The 17,526-nt window shown below is 47.3% G+C and overlaps 1 protein-coding gene across 2 annotated transcripts in view; it reads left to right on the top strand.

Moving 5' to 3' along the window:
- Positions 1-17,526, top strand: part of URB1 (URB1 ribosome biogenesis homolog) — a 71,175-nt gene that overhangs the window by 41,718 nt on the left and 11,931 nt on the right. For both annotated transcript variants that reach the window (XM_035709452.2, XM_035709453.2), the window contains 8 exons: positions 289-490; positions 1,189-1,375; positions 3,416-3,474; positions 5,056-5,249; positions 6,695-6,805; positions 7,268-7,331; positions 10,589-10,760; positions 11,206-11,308. In XM_035709452.2, the coding sequence (XP_035565345.2) occupies positions 289-490; positions 1,189-1,375; positions 3,416-3,474; positions 5,056-5,249; positions 6,695-6,805; positions 7,268-7,331; positions 10,589-10,760; positions 11,206-11,308 (1,092 nt within the window). The remainder of the gene's footprint in view (positions 1-288; positions 491-1,188; positions 1,376-3,415; positions 3,475-5,055; positions 5,250-6,694; positions 6,806-7,267; positions 7,332-10,588; positions 10,761-11,205; positions 11,309-17,526) is intronic.

Raw genomic sequence — 17,526 nt, 5'->3', positions numbered from 1 at the left:
ACTCACAGTCCCATTACCAGCTTTGAGCAAGGCGTTAGGCACAGGAGGATTGACTGACAAGAGGTGACCAGTGGCGTGCTGGTCAGTGGTTAACAAACTGGCCTTGCCTCTGTCAGTCTCCATGACATCCGTGCTCCTGCCCAGGCCAGGAGCTACAAGTGTGACCAGCTACAAGTGTGACCTCAGCCAGTCAGGATTCCTCCAAGTTAGCCAGGGGCTCTGTAAGCTGGTACATGCTGGGCCTGGCACAGCAGTGTGTGACTGTCTCTCCTTCTCGTCTCTACCTAGTGTCCTCTGCTGTCATTCCTGTGTTGAGGAAGGCCCTTTGGAGACAGCTACAGACCAGGCTGCTCAGCACAGATGGGCCCCCAGAGTCTGGGCTGCATCAGGAGGTCCTGGCCCAGCTGGTCCCCTTTGCAAGAGCCAAGGACCTTGCTGCCCTCATGGCCCATCTGCCCGGCTTGCTTCAGACTCCAGGCAGGCACAAGAGGTATGAAGGCTTAGATCGCTGGGTGGCCATTCCCCTTTCCACTTCACTTTTCCCTCTAGTTTTTACAAAATGGTGAGAATTTGCTGTGCTGCTGTGGTGACAGTCGGTGAGAAAGCACTTCCTACAAGAAGTCTTCCAGCCGTCCTGCCTGGAGCAGGCACGTCTCCAAGAGTGGATGGTTGGGTCAGATTCCCTGAGAGCAGCAGTTCTCAACCAGGGGTGGCTTTGCACCCTCCCGGGCACAGTTGGCAACATCTGACATTTTATATTGTCATGATGGGGTGGCGGGGGGTGGGGGGTTTCTGGCATCTAGAGGGTGAAGGCCAGGGGTGCTGCTAAATATCTTATTATGCATAGGACTGCCCTCCCTTCCCCCTGAAAGAATAATCTGGCCCAGCGTGTCAGTAATACTGACCCTGAGACAGTCTAATTTAGGCAAAGTCTGGATAACAAATTTTTGTTTCTGGTTAAATAATAATTGTTTCCTGGTTAAATAATAATTGTTTCCTGTAATTGTAAAAATGCTGGTATATCTGCTGGAGCAAGGAAGCCAGGGCAGCCTGGGACTCCGTGCTTGGGTGCTGAAGGGGGGCAGGACCAGGGCATCTGCCCCAATGGCCCACTGTAATGTGAGCTACTCAAAAGCTGGAGGGATTTAGGCCATCGCCTGACTCTGTGCCTCTTGTCTTCTGCTGCAGTTGGAGTGTGGCCGACTCTGTCTCTGCAGTCCTGGAAGGGTCGGCACAAGAGCTGCGTGCCTGGAGAAGGACTCTGCTGGACTCCTGTGTGAAATGGCTGATCGTGTCTTTCAGTAGTGGCCAGCTGGACCACAACAGTGCCCAGGATGAAGAGAGGCAGATGCTGCTGAGATTTAATGAGCTGTTGGTAGGTGTCTCTCCTTTTCTTAGAGAGCCTGATTACACTTTTAAGGGAAAGCGTGGACTAGGCAGACCAGAATTCACAGATGTGCTCCAAGAACTAGTGGGAGATGAGTGGGGCTGTGTCCGGGAGGCAAAGTGACAGGCGGGGGGCAGGTCCTAAAACCATGTGCCACCGTCTTCCAAGGATGGATATTGGATTTTGTCAAGTGCTTTTTATACTTCTACCAAGATAGTTTATGGTTTTGTTTTTTTAAGTCTGTTAATATGACTTACATTCATTAATTTTTGATCGTTAAAAGTAACTTTATGTTCCTGGGATGTACCTGCTTGATTAGTCTTCTCATAGTGTTGGATTTGATGTGCTAATATTTCATATTATGAATCTTTCCATCTATGTGCAGGTGGGATATTTGTTTTCTTTGTAATTTTATTTTCTAGCAGTCTTTCTTTGCCTGGTTTTAGGATCAACTCAGAGTGAGTTGGGAAGCGTTTCAATCCAGGTTTTGTATTTCCTGTAGCATTTTAAAGTGTTGCTTTAGTGTCTTCTGGCACGCCTTGGACTCGATAAAAATCTGTCATTCTTTATTTTCCTACCTTAGGTCTTTTTTCCTTACATTGTTTAAAACAACATGATCATGATGTGCCTCAGAATAGTTTTCTTTAAGATTCTTACGTTTGGGGTTCACGGAACTTCTTGCCGCTATTAGCCTAGAGCTGTCGTAAGATTTGGAAATATTCAGCTCTTATATTTGGTCATTATTCCCTTTTATTCAAGTGTCTTTTTTTTTTTAATTCTTCACAAAAATAACATCCTGAAGCATATGAGTTGCTCCTTAGTGCATGATGTAAAATTGCAGTAAAAATTAGAGTCTGTGACTTGTGTTTAAACTCTGGACCCAAAATTTAAAAAGTAATCCTGACGAGAACAACCCCAGGTGACAGTTGTATGATAAATAGATTGGTAGGTTAGAGATCAAGCAGCGTGCTTACGTTGTATTAAGAGACTTTATAATCTCTATCTCAGCTTTAATTCCTTGTGCCACAGGTTTGTGCATTCAAGGCTCCTAGGAGCCCAAACATGGCAGAAGTGGGGGGTGCAAGGAACACCCCTGAGATCTAGAGAGAGCAGAGTGTAGAGGAGGGTGCTGGGCCTTCCCGTGTGGCCCCTCACCTAGCAGGCTGGCTTGCTGGCTGATGGCGGGCTGTGCCCTTCAGGGATTTGTGCTCCGGGCACGCCGTCTGCCTTGCCTTCCACAGCTCCTTTTCTCTCTCTCCTTTTTCCCGTCTCTCATAGATGTCATGTTTCCAGGGTGGTTTTAGGTTCGCAGCAGAGCTGAGCAGACAGTACAGAGTTCCCCTGTGCCCCCCCTCCCCATCCCCAGGCCCACACAGCCCCCTACTCTCGGCCCACCTCACCAACCCTTTTAACTGAGGACTCATTTTCACGTGAAATCCAGTCTGTGTGTATGTGTGTGTGTGAGAGAGAGAGAGACATACAAGCTCCTAAGTGTACAGTTTAGTGTTGACAAGTGCATAGACCCTTGTGCCCACACTCCCATCAGAGATTGTCATCATCCCAGAAGGTCCCCTTCCCTCCAGAGCACCCACCCCTCTGATATAACTTAGCACCATATTTGGAGATTTTCTCTGCATCAGTGATGGGATCAGCATTGTCTCTGCTGGTGGTGCAGAGGTCATCCCCCAGGGATGCGCTGTCCTGTGTTGAAGCCATATGTGGCTGGCCCTGTGCGTGCTGCAGGCCGCTGGTGCCCTCGGAAATGGTGGGCAAGGGAAAGAACAGGACTTCAGGGAGTTTTCTCCTGCTCCTTTAGTGGTCGTAGACACGCTAATGAAATGACAGAGCTGCTAGCAGAAATAATAAAATGATTTTAAAAATTGAAGAAAGAAACAACCACTTGCTTTTGTGGGTCGCTTAGGTAACTATATTCGTGTTTCCTGAATAGCTGTAATTCAAGTTCTGTATTCTCTGTTTTAAATGTATTGAAGAGGTCCCATGACTATTTCTTGCTTATTTTATTCACAGAGTTCCCTTAATGAAGTTGATCCTGGCGATTGGCAGAAATTTGTGAAGACTGGACTTAAGTAAGTCCGTTTCATCCTCTCGCTGTGACTGGGTAGGGGGTGTGCATGTCCGATGCAGAGCCAGACTTGTTAGGGGTGGGGCCTCTGCCGCTCCTGTGTTGGGGATGACAAGCTGCAGAAGGCCAGAGAGCTGGATGATTTGCCTATTAACATGGGGTCTGCTTCTGGATCTTAGAGCCTTTAAAAAATGAAATACGTTTTAGAAACCAGATGCACACAGAGAATCCTGCTAGTAGCGCCCAGATTTAATAAGCACTGACAGCTTCCTGTGTTTGCCTGGTTTATTCTCCTTCCTCCCCTTCAAGCATCACTTTCCTGAGGTCAGGCTTTGTCACGGCTGTGGGCCTTTGCCTACTTTGGTTGCAGTGCCAGCCCTAAACAGCGTGTCTCTAAACAGCAGTGACGTTATTTCAGTCGGCTTCACATTCTGTACAAATGTATCACATTATGTGCCCCCCCCCCCTTTTTTTTTTGCACTGAAGTGTTTTTGACTCAGGCTGATACACACAGATCTCAGCCCATTTGTTTTTGCTGCAGGGCTGGTGGGGGGGAGGGGGGCAAGCCTGTTTCCTGACTACACCGCAGTTTATACAGCCAGCCTCCTGCTGGTGGACATCTGCCTCCCTCCCTCCCATGCCCGCAGTGAGGGCTGCTTGGCTCTCAGTGCCCCGTGCCAGGTTTTCTCAGGGAGGGCCATTCACTGGCACTAAGTGTGGGCACAGCTTCAGTCTGGCTAGATTTTTAATTTTCTCTCCAAAGTTTCTGAACTAACCTCACACATCTTTTCCCTATACCTCCCTGGCTGTTTAGAGTCAGACTCTTCAGGTGTTCAGCAACCAGGTAGTCACAAAACGGGCTTTCATTGTGCCTATCATTTTCATTTTCCTGGTCAGGCACCACCTTGAAACAGAGAAAAATACTCACCTTGCCTAAGAGGAGAGAAAGGTGAGAAGGAGGGTCACAGATAAATGACCACCAGTGATCACCATCACGAAATGGTGACATTTCTTTCAGGCTTTGGTTTGTATTTCTAGAATGCCCACTATATGCTAAGTGATTCTCAACATTATTCACATATGACTGGAAAGCTGCTTCGTTCAAGAACCTGATGCTTTCATTCCTTCAGTGGATTTATGGGGGGCTTAAAACAGAAGGCCTCCGAACCACTGGGTGGGAGTTCTGAGTTCTGAGTAGCTGGAAATAAGGAAGGAGGGAGGCTGACCTGGCAAGGTATGCTGAGCAGTGAGGGTCATCTTGATTCAGGCTCGGCTGTTCTGCTGCCTCCTCGCACTTTAACAAAACAGGAAGTTTGTTTGGTGTTCATCCTGCAGGGAAATGTGTCCCCTCCCTGTTTTCAGAAATGCCCCCCTGTGACAGGTGGGTGGCTAGGTGCGTGATAAAGCAAGGGTCCCACAGCAAAATCGAAACAGGTAGACAGAAACGCACTGTCATATTCTCATCTTTGTGGTGTGTTCGAAGTTTTTCTTAATAAGATGCCAAGAAAAAGGTTTTTTTATCGTCTCCTGCGAAATAAAACTTCCCCGTCTGAAGATCTTTCCCCCTTCGATTCTTGCCTCCTAGATTTCGGTATCAGGACCACGCATTTTTAAAGGCCCTCCATGCTGCCATACAGCACCTATATCTTCCCGAAAACTCCATGTGCTCACAGCTTATCCAGCTTCCGCTGGTCCACATGATGCTCACACAACATTCTCTGTTTTTGCCAACTCTCCTGAAGTCTGAAGAAGAGGAAGGCCCAGACAATCAAGTGAAAGGTGACCCCCTCTCCTCCCCAGCCTCCCATTTCAGGGGCAGATTTTATGTCCTGACTTGTGAAGCTAGCTATACACTGAGGTTTCACACCTCTGTGTTTTCAGAGCTAAGGAAGCTTTACCAAAATGGCATTAGGATATTTTGTTTCTATTAAATCAAAGCTCAAAAAGTGTTTCCTCTGACCTGGGGCCAAGCAGCAAATACAGACCTCTTTTCAGAGTCTGTTCTGGCTTCCAGAAGTTGTGTGTGAGGTCTTAACTGCCCTATTGTGGTAAAGTGCTAAAATCTGGGAATTAGGGGAAGTTCGGCTGCCCTGAGAAAAGTTGTTTAGTTGTGTGAAATGCTTTAATGAGAAGATCGAAACCTTCCTTTATCAAGGGCGAAGAGTTCAAATGTCCCCGCTGGTAGTTCCCTGCCAGGAAGCTCTCTGAAAGCCCAGGTTCTGAAAGCTCTACCCCTAGTTGGTTCTGTGGGGTTAGTTTCAGCACCATGCTGCTGAGCTTGGTATAGGCTGCGGGAGAGTTCAGAGGAGATGGTCTGTAGGGTCCAGTCATCTTGAAGCCATTGCTCTGTTTAGGAATAGGATTAACATGCTCAGACCCGGTAGAAATCCCCATGGGGTCGGTGTGTAATGGATTGCTCGACTGAAGAGAACTATCCCCCAAGTTCCTGGTGTGGGTGGTAGGAAGACCAGAAGGGCCCGCCCTGTATTTAGGCAGGAGCAGAGGGAGATTAGACTCTTGGCTGACACAGTCATGGGGAAGACGCTTAGGTGCTGAAATCTGTGGTGGCCTAAGACTTGGGAGGGGGAGTGAAGAGAGTGATGACAGCCTGGCCGAAGACCTGGGGAGGGAGATGACTGTGAACATGGGCTTCTTTTAAAAAAGGAAAAAGATAACTCTGGGAAACGAACAAGGGGAGGTGGAAAGGGAGGTGGGCGGGGGGTGGGGGTGACTGGGTGATGGACACTGAGGGGGGGCACTTGATGGGATGAGCACTGGGTGTTATGCTATATGTTGGCAAATTGAACACCAATAAAAATAAAAAATAAGGGATCCCTGGGTGGCGCAGCGGTTTGGCGCCTGCCTTTGGCCCGGGGCGGGATCCTGGAGACCCGGGATCGAATCCCACGTCGGGCTCCCGGTGCATGGAGCCTGCTTCTCCCTCTGCCTGTGTCTCTGCCTCTCTCTCTCTCTCTGTGACTATCATGAATAAATAAATAAAAATCTTTAAAAAAAAAATAAAATAAAATAAAATAAAAAATAAGTAAAAATAAAAATAAAAAAAGGAAAAAGAGGGACAAGGCACAGTCTAAAGACTGGTATTGTTCAGAGAAGAATATTTAAGCATTTAAAAGTTCCCCGAAGTGCTTCCTCCTCTACTTCTATTCTCTCCGTGTGCATATCCCCCTGCACTGCTGTGTGTTTCAGTGTTATTTTCCTTCCAGAAGCGCTGGTGGACCTGATGTCGGTGGTGGTGAAGTTGTGTCCTTCTGTCTGTGAAAGCAGCCATTTTGCGGTGCTTCTGGGGGCCTATGGTGCCACTCTCAGCGTGCTGGGTAAGGGTGTGAGGACTGAGTGGTATATGCCTGGGGAGTGTGAGGGGACCAGGCGGGCAGTGTGACCAGGGAGTCTGAGGGGACCAGGCAGGCAGTATGAGTCTGGCAGGGAGTCTGAGGGGACCAGGTGGGCAGTGTGGCCAGGGAGTGTGAGGGGACCAGGTAGACAGTGTGACCGGGGGGTGTGAGGGGACCAAGTAGGCAGTGTGACCAGGGGGTGTGAGGGGACCAGGCAGACAGTGTGACCGGGGGTGTGAAGAGACCAGGCAGGAGTGTGACTGCGGAGTGTGAGAGGACCAGGCTATATGCCACGAAGTGTAAAGAGACAAGGCAAGTGGTATAACCAAGGGGTGTGAGGGGACTGGGCAGTGTGACCAGGAAGTATGAGCCCAGGTGGTGTGACAGGATGGAAGGAGGCTATGAGGGGTTCAGCTTTCTAAATGGACTTGATTTGACTTGTAGACCAGAAGATTTTACTGCTTCTCCGGGCCTATGAACAGAACAACCTCAGCCTCGTGAACTTCAGGTGAGGTTGGGCTTGGAGGTGTGAGCAGCAGGCTTTGAAGCTGTTACCTCGGACTGAGGGAGTGTGTTCCACACAGCAAACTCCCCAAATTTTCCCTCATACCTTTTTGATTCTTGAGGAGAGGGTGGTGTGGATGGAGCTCCCCTAGCTCACACACCAGCTCCCGTGGAAAGCTTGGCCTCACGGTCTCAGGATGGTCCTTTGGCAGGGGGCTGCGTTGTCAGGGTGGCCCTCCCCTCCTGGTTGTCCTAGAACTGCCCCACCCTCATTTCCAGCTGGAGTGTCTAGTTTAGTTGATTTTTCTGAAAGTCCTTTTTCTCACTATTTACTTTGGACAGAAGTGACTTTGACGGGGTGCTGCTGGGGAGAGGAGTGAGGGGCAGACTGGATTTTAAGGGATGTTCTCTCTGCCTCTCCGGGCACGCACACACTGTGTCTGTCTCTGGACCTGTTTCTGTCCGACTGTGTCTTTCTTGTCTGCTTCTCTGTCCGTCCCTCCTAGGTTCTCAGCACAGCCTGGGCCTGAGGGGCCGAGATGGGTGCCTTCCCCTATGGGCCCTGCCCCCCCCACCAGGGTCGGGCCTAACGGGACTTTTGTCCGATGTGCTATTCATGGAAAGCAGCTTAGATGCTCTGGGCTACCCTAGTGTCGCCTTTTCTCCTTGTCATTAGGGCCAGCCCCCAACACCTACCCAGTACATTCATGAAGAAGAGTTTGGTGCGTTAAGGCAGAAAGTGAGTGAACTGGGCCAACATAAATAGTTCAGGAGGACTCTGCAGGGAGGAGAAAAAATAATTTTCATGGCGGAATACTTCTTTTTAAAGATAAAAGCTGTATTAGCCAAAGAACCACCCGCCCCCTGCAAAGAAAAAGAACATTTTCTATCTCTTGAGGATGTGCAGATTATGAATAGCCGTTCTTTCCCTTCCCCTTATGAGCTGGCCTCCCCCTACTGCTTTGACATTGGTGCTGTGTCAGCTGTACCCTTTCTGGAGTAAACAGACCATGTGTCCGTAAAGGAGAACAAAGCGGAAACAGTCTCTCAGTGAAGAAAGAGCCGTTTCAGCCGCTGTCTCTGAGAGAGTTGAAGACAGTTGAACCGGGCTGCCCAGACGGGTCAGAGTTGGTTGTGGGAGGAGCGGGAGAGCGGAGGTGGTGCCCACAGGACTCCGTACAGCCGAGAACAGAAGAGTCTCCTCAGTCAGCCTGCATGTCACATCCATTTCCACCCCTGGAGTAGCGGAACTCTGCTTTCCAGCACATGGAAACTCTGTGGACGGCCGGTGGAAGGATCTGCCACCAGCGGACAGGGCCCCATCGACGGGTGTCTCCAGTCTGTCAGCTGCTTGCCTGCTTCCCCACTGGGGAACAGCCTCCTGAAGAGGCTGATTTATATTTTGACTTGAGTGACTCTTACTGACCTGCATAGAAAGAAGTATGTATTTATTTATTTATTTATTTATTTATTTATTTATTTATTTATTTATTTTAAAGATTTTATTTATTTATTCATGAGAGGCACAGAGAGAGGCAGAGACACAGGCAGAGAGAGAAGCAGGCTCCATGCAGGGAGCCCGATATGGGACTTGATCCCGGGCCTCCAGGATCATGCCCCAGGCTGAAGGCAGGCACTAAACCACTGAGCCATCCAGGGATCCCCAGAAGTCTGTATTTAGAATTTGGTTTATTTATTTATTTTTTTAAAAGATTTTATTTATTTATTCATAGAGACAGAGAGAGAGAGAGAGAGGCAGAGACACAGGCAGAGGGAGAAGCAGGCTCCATACAGAGAGCCTGACGTGGGACTCGATCCAGGGTCTCCAGGATCACACCCTGGGCTGCAGGCGGCGCCAAACCGCTATGCCACCGGGGCTGCCCTAGAATTTGGTTTAGAAGGTTTTTGTTTGTCTGTTTGTTTGTTTTAAGATTTTTATTTGTTCATTTGAGATAGAGCACATGAGAGAGAGCATGAGCAGGGCAGGGGCAGTGGGAGAGGGAGCCTGATGTGGGGCTCGATCCCAGGATCCTGGGATCACAACCTGAGCTGAAGGCAGACCCTTAACTGCTGAGCCATCCAGGCACCTCCAGTTTAGAAATATTTAACTAAATAGGTGTTCTTTGAACGTTGGCTGTTTTACAGGGTGCTGGGACCAGTGTCACTGGGAATACCCAGAGGAGTGAGACGCAGCCTTGCTGTCTGTTAAGGGGATCGGATTATTGTAAATGTAACTTTTTAATTGGCCTTTGTTGATGTAACTAAGCTGTTAGGGGAGCACTCTCTCCTTAGGGGAGTCAAGGAATGCTTCATGACCCGGTTGGCGCTGGAGGGATTTGATGGTGGTGAGAGTTGGTTGGAGGAGCCTGGGGGTGCCACTCGGAGGGAATAGTGTCACCACCGCTGGGAGTCGGAAAAGTCAGTACATTTCTGGGAATGGTGAGCGGGTCCACTTACGTACATCACAAGATATGTGTAGGGAAAAGGTGGTGGGAAGGCCGGACAGGCTGGTTAGTAAGGATCTTAAGTATCAGATGGAAATACTATCATTTCCATCCAGGAGACAGCTGATAGATATTGTGGGGCAGAGAAGTGGCCCCCGTGAGAGCTGGGCTTTCAGGGAACATCCTCCACTGGTGGGGAGGTGGGTGGGAGATAGTGGGGAGAGAAGTAGAAGGAAGGGAAGGTAGTCTCTTGGGGCAGCTGTAGCGGGTGCTGGTGGCATACCAGGTAGAGGCATTCATATGGTAGACTCGAGGCAGGGACAGCTAAAAGGCTGTGGGGGCAGAGCTGCTGTGGCCCAGCCGCTGGACTCTGGAGCCAGACTTCTCAGTTTTGCATTCCCGCTCTGCCACTAACCAGCTGGGCTAAGTGACCAGCTGAGCAACTTTCCTGACCCTCTCTGTGCGTCTTCCCTCATCTGCAAAATGGGGATCATAAGAGTACCTACCTTAGGGAGGGGAGGGGTTGTCACATAGGTGAAGGGCTTAGAATAAGTGACACATCATAAGCTCCATGCAGCTGTCATCATCCCCCCCACCCCGTCCCCCCCACCCTCATCATTGTCTCCACCCTCATCATTGCCTCCACCACCCCCACCACCTCCTTTGTTACAACGGGGATTAAATGATAGAACACATGTCACATGCCCCAGACAATGCCTGGCATGTGCTTGCTGCTCGACTAAGCTACCTGTGATTGTGATGGTCCTCGTTGTCATCATGAATTCTTTTCTGTCTCTTCTCCCCTCCCCGGCTCCAGAGTGTTGCTGTGGGGCCCGGCAGCGGTGGAGCATCACAAGACGTGCCGGAGCCTGGGCAAGTCGCTGTGGCAGCAGCCGAGCGTCGGGGACATCCTCCGCCTGCTGGATCGGGACCGGATGATGAAGACCATCCTCCACTTCCCCCAGAACCGGAGGCTGCTGTCCCCCGAGGTGCGGGGGTGGGGTCATCAGGGAGCACTCCCAGTGGCAGAGGGTGTTGTTCTGCTCGCCCCTTTGGGGGTTCTGTATGCACCCTCAGCTTTAGCATACCGTAAGATACAAACGCTATTTCTTTTATGGATCATTAACATCATTTGAGTAAAATTCCAACTGTGTACGCAGGTACCAAGACAGGACCCCTGTGGACCTGTCACTCAGCTTCAGCCAATATCAACACTGGCCATGCTTGTTCCATTTATGATTCCCTGTCTGAAAGACTAATTTTTAAAGCAGATCCCAAAGATAACCATTTCATGCAGAAGCACTGGTGGGGTTTTTCTTATGCTTTTGAATATTCAAAATAACTTGAACTCTAGGTGTAGAAGGATAAGCATTCACATGTTATTACATTTACGGGGCCAAACCACACATTTTTGTTCGTTTCGGGCTATTTCAGGACACACAGGAACTGATATTTAAGGACCGGAGCACAGTGGATCTCGACGGTCTTTATGATCCCTGCTTTCTCCTACATCTCTTCAGTGAACTGACCAGGCCAGGTAACCATGGCCCTTGGCAGGGCGGGAGAAGCAGCACCTGCTGTGCAGTGGCCAGGGCTGTGACCGCAGTCAGGTGTCCATGGGAATTACCACCATGGTAATTGAAGGCTCGTTGTTAATCCTAAAGGGCTTTCATCCACCTTCTCACCTTTTCATTTCAGTGATTTTCAGAAGTAACAGTGAATGTTTTGAATATACAGTGATTTAAAAAAAATTGTAATTTTAAAATCTGGGAGCATCCCTTCATTCTTGATGTTTTCCTAATTCTCAATGGCAAGGGCCTTTTCTGAATTCTCACTAGATAATGATTGAATAGCATCAGATTTTATCCTTGAGATCAAGCGAGAGCCTGCTTGGTTTAAGAAAGTGAAACTGCATTTTGTGTCTAGTAGCCAGAGGGTAGGAGTCTTTGTTGAGTGAACGTAGGGAGGAGACAGATGACAAACATGCATGCATGTGCACCTACTGGTGAGGACCAGTGTCTGATTCCCAGGTGCGGCAGGTCTGCTGGTTTGTGGTATTTCATCACCGATAGGCATGTAATGTTATCTCATTGTGGTTTTCATTTGCGTTTTCCCGACGGCTAATGACGACAAGTGTCTTCTGCTTCATCTGCCATCTGTATGTCTTCTTCAGTGAAATGTTTGGTCGTGTCTTTTGCCCATTTTCTAATGGGATTTTTTTTTTTTTTACTGTTGAGTTTTGAGGGTTCTTTATATATTCTAGATACTTGTCCTTTGTTGGATATGTGACTTACAGATATTTCCTCCCAGTCTATAGCTTATCTTGTCATCCTCTTGACAACGTCTTTCACAGAGCTTAAGTTCTTCATTTTGAGCAAGTTCAGTTGATCAATTTTTCTTTTTACGGATCACGCCTGCACTGCTGGGAGAGGCAGGAGGGACCTGTGGCTGCTCCTCACTGGGCCTCTCCTGATGAGGAGGCCTCCTCTGATGCCCAGCGGGGAGCAGGAGGGGCCTCTGTTTATTGCCCCCCACCTCTCTCTGGGCCTTTTCTGACAAACACCACTCCAGCAGGGGACTTGGGGTCCTGTCCCACAACTTGACAGGCCCCACACTCCGCCTTTGCTGGCGTGGGTGAGAGCGGGGCCAGGGCTTTCTCTGAGATGTTTGGCCAGAGCAGAGCAGTTGTCCAGATTTCTTGTCTTGTCAGGCTGCTCCTTTTCTAGTCTTTTATCTAGAGACTAGAGAGAGCAGGCTTGTTTTCAGGCTCTGTTGTGCCAGTTGGTTTTCTGGTCACTGGCTTCTTCAGCTCAGAATCTAGGACACCAGAAGCAGAAAGAAAGCTCAGGGAATTCACCTGAAGACCCCTAGCTGGTCAGCTTCCTTTCCACCTTTTATAGTCATCTTCCATCAATCCAGGATTTTTCAGTTGTACTTAACTCGTAAAAACAGAGAAAATAACGTCAGCTCCATCTTCCCAGAATTCTACATGTAACTTAAGTAATTTTGAACTTTGGATGATATAGTCACAGTTCAAAATTCAGGTGGTACCAAAGGCTGTGTGGTGACACTGTCTTCCCACCTGAACTCCGGCCGTTGTTTCCTCCAAGCAGGGACATGTGTTAGCTGTTCCTCGCATGTGCTCCTGGGCCTCGCTTGCTTCCTTGTAGCCTGTCATGACTCCAGTCAGGCCCCCACGGAGGGCACCCAGGGGCAGGCGTGGTGGGCGAGTGCAGGCGTGTGTTCTGTGTCTCTGCTCTTTGGCACGGCAGCGTGAGGCTTGCAGGGACCCCCGGGCCACCTGGGTTTTGGTGCAGCGGAAGACCACGGCTCCTTATTCATGCTCTTTTGTCCCTCTTTCAACTTACAGTCGTCCTTTTATGCTCTGGTGCTCGTACGTGTGAACAGATTTGCTGATCCTGCACCGCTGCCTTTCCTAAGAACAAGATGACGGAGCTGGGTCTTCTCACTGGTGACCCCTGGGGTTGCCGTGGCCCCCCAGCCTCAGTGAACATGACATTCTGTGGCTTAGCCAGATTTTGTTTGCCAGAGAGCAGGGGCAGTGGGGACCTTTCCTACCAGTGTCCGATCACCATGCTGGGCAAGCAGAGATCTTCCTGGGACTTAACAGAGCCACAGGGACCAGTGTGCGGCCCGGAGGCTCTTCTGCTTCCCCCGCCTTCAGCCCCCATGAGATCTGTTTCTTATCAAATACAAAAATAGATTTTCCATAGTCTGAAAATAGGAGATAACTCGAGTGGATTATAGCAAATCACTTAGTCTGTTGCTCCCTCCCTTCAGAGATTTTAAGAGAGACAGAAGGCAAAAAAAAACCTTGGAAAACACTAATAAAAATCCTAAGATTAGGACACAGTGTTGTTCTCAGAATCTCAAATGCCACCCTTTTTGGATGGGTGGACAGTGTCTGGGAGGCCTTTGTTGAGAGAAGTATTAAATGGTCTTTTAAATTAAGAAAATCTCCAAATACAGCCTATTTTGAGTTTTATAGGCATAATGCGGATAGGAAAATTTGCTAAACATGTCTACCCTAAAGAAGATTTGTGGTAGCTTAAGATACCAATTACACTAAAATCTTTCACAACAAAGTAGAAAATCTTTAAAAGCAAAGAGGTGGATAAAGATCTAAAAATACAAAAATTAAAAAGAACAGACGAGACAAACTAGATCATTAAATTTTGCTCAGGAATACTTATCATCCAGAACCAAAGGCAGAAGCATGTTTTAAACAAATTTTGTTGTCTGATAAAGGGAAGCACACCGGTTTGTAGGGAAAGGAAAATTTCTAGCAGTAAAATGGTAAGTTGAACAGAACAGAAATCTGTGAACAGCATGTGGGCAGTGTAGGCTAGGTTTATTGTTGTTGAATTAAATCATGAATTTATTTCTCGAATTATTTTTAACATGTATTTTTCTTTTCACTTCTGCCCTTGGCAGAGAAGTAAGCATAAAGAATGTTTTAAGTGTGCTTTTATTGAAGCGTGGTATATGGGAACGACCACAAATCCTGTGTGTGTAGTGGGAGTTTTGTTGAAAACACCGCTGGATCAAGGAGCAGAATGTACCGGGCAGCTCCTCAGGCCCCCTTCCTAGGCAGTACCCCCTTCCTCCCCAGCAGGAGCCAGGGCCCTGTATTTGAACTTTATGGGAATGGTGCTCTACGTGATGTGTTCTTTTGTCTCAGCTCCATGCACCATGCATTGTGTTTGTGAGATTCCTTCACATTGGGTACGGAGCAGAAGCCCTCAACAGCGTGCTCACTTCCCGCACTGGCCCCTGGGTCCCAGTGTTCCTGACGTCTTGCAATCCTAAATTGAGCAGATGATCAGTTTTTAAGCGTGGCTGCCAGACGTCAGAGAAACCATAGCCTCGCAGCTCCATTTCAGCCTTTCCTGCAAATGGGAACCTATTTTCTTAACCTTCCTGCTTCCCGGCGTTGAGTCCTTGGCTGACAAACAGGGTCAGCCAGGGCTGTTCGCAGGAGCAGCAGTGACAAATGCTTTTTCCACAGTGAATTCTTGTCCTCAACAGAACTGGGCTGATAGCTTCAGCTCATAACTCACGTACATCACAGAACAGAGAGGCCAGTGTGCAGTTCTCTGAGCCTCGTCACCAGACCATGGGGACACAGGTCCTTGTGGACTCCTCGCTCACCTGCCAGGCCACCCTCGAGGAAGAGACATGAGGATAGCTCCTGGTACTCTGGCAGCACGGCTGTACACCACCGAAGCCCATAAAACCTGGGGGTCTTTTTCTCTTAATCCTTGCTAATTGTGCTGGTTAAACCATTTCAATCCAAAGATCTGTTATCAGAAGGCCAAATTGCTATGTGCAAGCTTCCTGAAACAGAGAGTGGCATTTATAACTATGTTTTGATAGCCTGCTATACTTTGAGCACCCCAGGGCAGCTCTCCTCCTGAAGTGTTAACAAAACCAAGACTTCATAGAACAGCAGGTGACCACAGACATGAAATTGACTTTTCCTCAGGGACGCGTGGAAAATCCATTTGTCTTCCAGAACGTCAGTGATTACTAAAAATACCCTAGGCAGCTGAGTACTAGCTGTTTTTTAGCCAGTGTAATATTGAATGTTTAGACTGTTCTCTTTCCCAAATACATTCCCTTTACATGTGTTTGGTGTATAGGTATGTAGGTGTACCTTAACACATCTCTTCTCCTAAACAAAGTTATCCTAGTTGGTTGCTTTTTTAAAGCTTTGGGGGTTTTTTTCCCTGCCCTTTTTTTTTTTTTTTTTTTTTTTTAAGATTCTGTTTATTCATGAGAGACAGAGAGAGAGAGGCAGGCAGAGACCTAGGCAGAGGATGAAGCAGGCTCCATGTAGGGAGCCCGACACGGGACTCCATCCCGGGACCCCAGGATCATGCCCTGGGGCAAATGCAGGCACTAAGCTGCTGAGCCACTTTTCATCAAAACCAGTCACTGTCATTTGTTAGAAATGAGATTTAGTCTGTATGCTCTTAGAGCCCAAAAGTCTTTCATTTGTTCTTTTTTCATCCTTTTAATCTGCGTCTTGATATTGGAAGTGGTTTTCTGTTGACAGATGTACTTGGGTTTTGCCTTTTTGAAGCCCAATCTGACCATCTCTCCCTTTTAATTAAGATGTGTACACCATTTACATTTAATGTGATTATTGATCTGATTCTGTTTTGTTTTCTTTGTTGGTTTTTAGCTACAGTGCGTATGTGTATGTAGCTTGAGGGTTAATAGAACTCACCAATTTATTTGTTTACCTTCAAGTGAGATTATACTACCTCATGGATACGTAGAAGCACCTTACAGTAGAATCAATCCACTTGTGCCCCACCTCACTTTCCATGCTATTCTTACCAGACATTTTACTGCTGTATGCTATAAGCCTCACAATATGTTTTTATTTTTGCTTCAAATTGTTAGTTACCTTTTAAGGAGATTTAAGTGTCTTATATTCACCATCTTACAGTTACCATTTCTGGTTCTCTTAACTCCTCTTTGTAGACCCAGATTTCCATCTTCTTTCATTTTCCTTCTGCCCCAGACACTTCGTTGAAGAACTTGTAGTTCACATCTGTTGATCAATTCTTCAGCTTCTTTATAGGGAAAAAAAAAAAAAGAACTTTTGAAAGGTTTTCATAGGGTATAAAATTCTAGGCTGACAAGTTTTTTTTTTTCTTACTATACTTAAAAGATGTTGCCACCTGATTTTGGGTTACATTGTTGCTAACAAGAAACCTATCAGAATGCCTGGGGGGCTCAGTTGGTTGAGCATCAGACTCTTGATCTCAAAGTCATGAGTTCAAGCTCTGCGTTGGGCTCCATGATCAGCACAGAGCGTACTTTAAAAAAGAAATCTACTGTCATTCTTATTTTGTTTCTCTGTTTGTTGTGTGATTGCTTTGAAGATTTTTTTGTTTGTTTACTCATTGGTTTCAAGCAATGTAAGTAGAGTGTGCTTTAGTGTGATTTGTTTCTTGTATTTGGGGATATTCACTGAGCTTCTTGGTTCTACATTTATGAAGTTTTTGTCAATTTTGGGAAAGTTTTGGCCATTATTTCTTCAAACTTTTCAGAGACTCCAATTGCACAAATATTATTAACCTGCTTGAAAATTGTCCCACAGCTCACTGATGTTCTGTTCCAGGTTTTATTTTTTTTTTTCCTCTCTGTGTTTCAATTTGGATCATTTCTGTTGCTGCCTTAGGGTTCACTGATCTCTTTGTCTATAATGTCTAATCTGCCAATAATCCCCTCCAGTGCATTTTTCATCTCAGACATTTTAATATTCATGTCTGGAACCTCATTTTGAGTTTTTATAGCTTCTGTGTGTCCATTTAACATACTCAGTGTTTCCTCTAGCTTCTTGAACATCTAGAATACAGTTGTAGTAGTTAAAACAGAAGCCTAGTTCCTATTACCTTTGTCGTATCTGAGTCATTTTCATATGGATTTTTCTCTCCTAATGGGCTGTATTCCTGCTTTAACGTCTGATAATTTTTTGTTGTAAACCAGACATTATGAGTTTTACCTTGTTTGGTGCTGGATATTTTTATATTCCTGTGAATGTTCTTGAGCTTGTTCTAGGACACCTTTGAGCTACTTAGAGATGGTTTGATCCTTCTAGTCTTGCTTTGAATCTCTGTGAAGTGGCACTACAGCAGTGTTTCGCCCCACAGCTGACTTTAAATCCTTCTGAGCAGTCTGCCCTCTCCTTATGAACTGCGAGGATTTTGCCCTGGCTGG

The sequence above is a fragment of the Canis lupus genome, chromosome 31 (genome assembly GCF_003254725.2).
Source record: "Canis lupus dingo isolate Sandy chromosome 31, ASM325472v2, whole genome shotgun sequence".
Lineage (NCBI taxonomy): Eukaryota > Metazoa > Chordata > Mammalia > Carnivora > Canidae > Canis > Canis lupus.
Note: the sequence above shows the minus strand (reverse complement) of the source record. Positions and strands in the feature narration are given on the sequence as shown.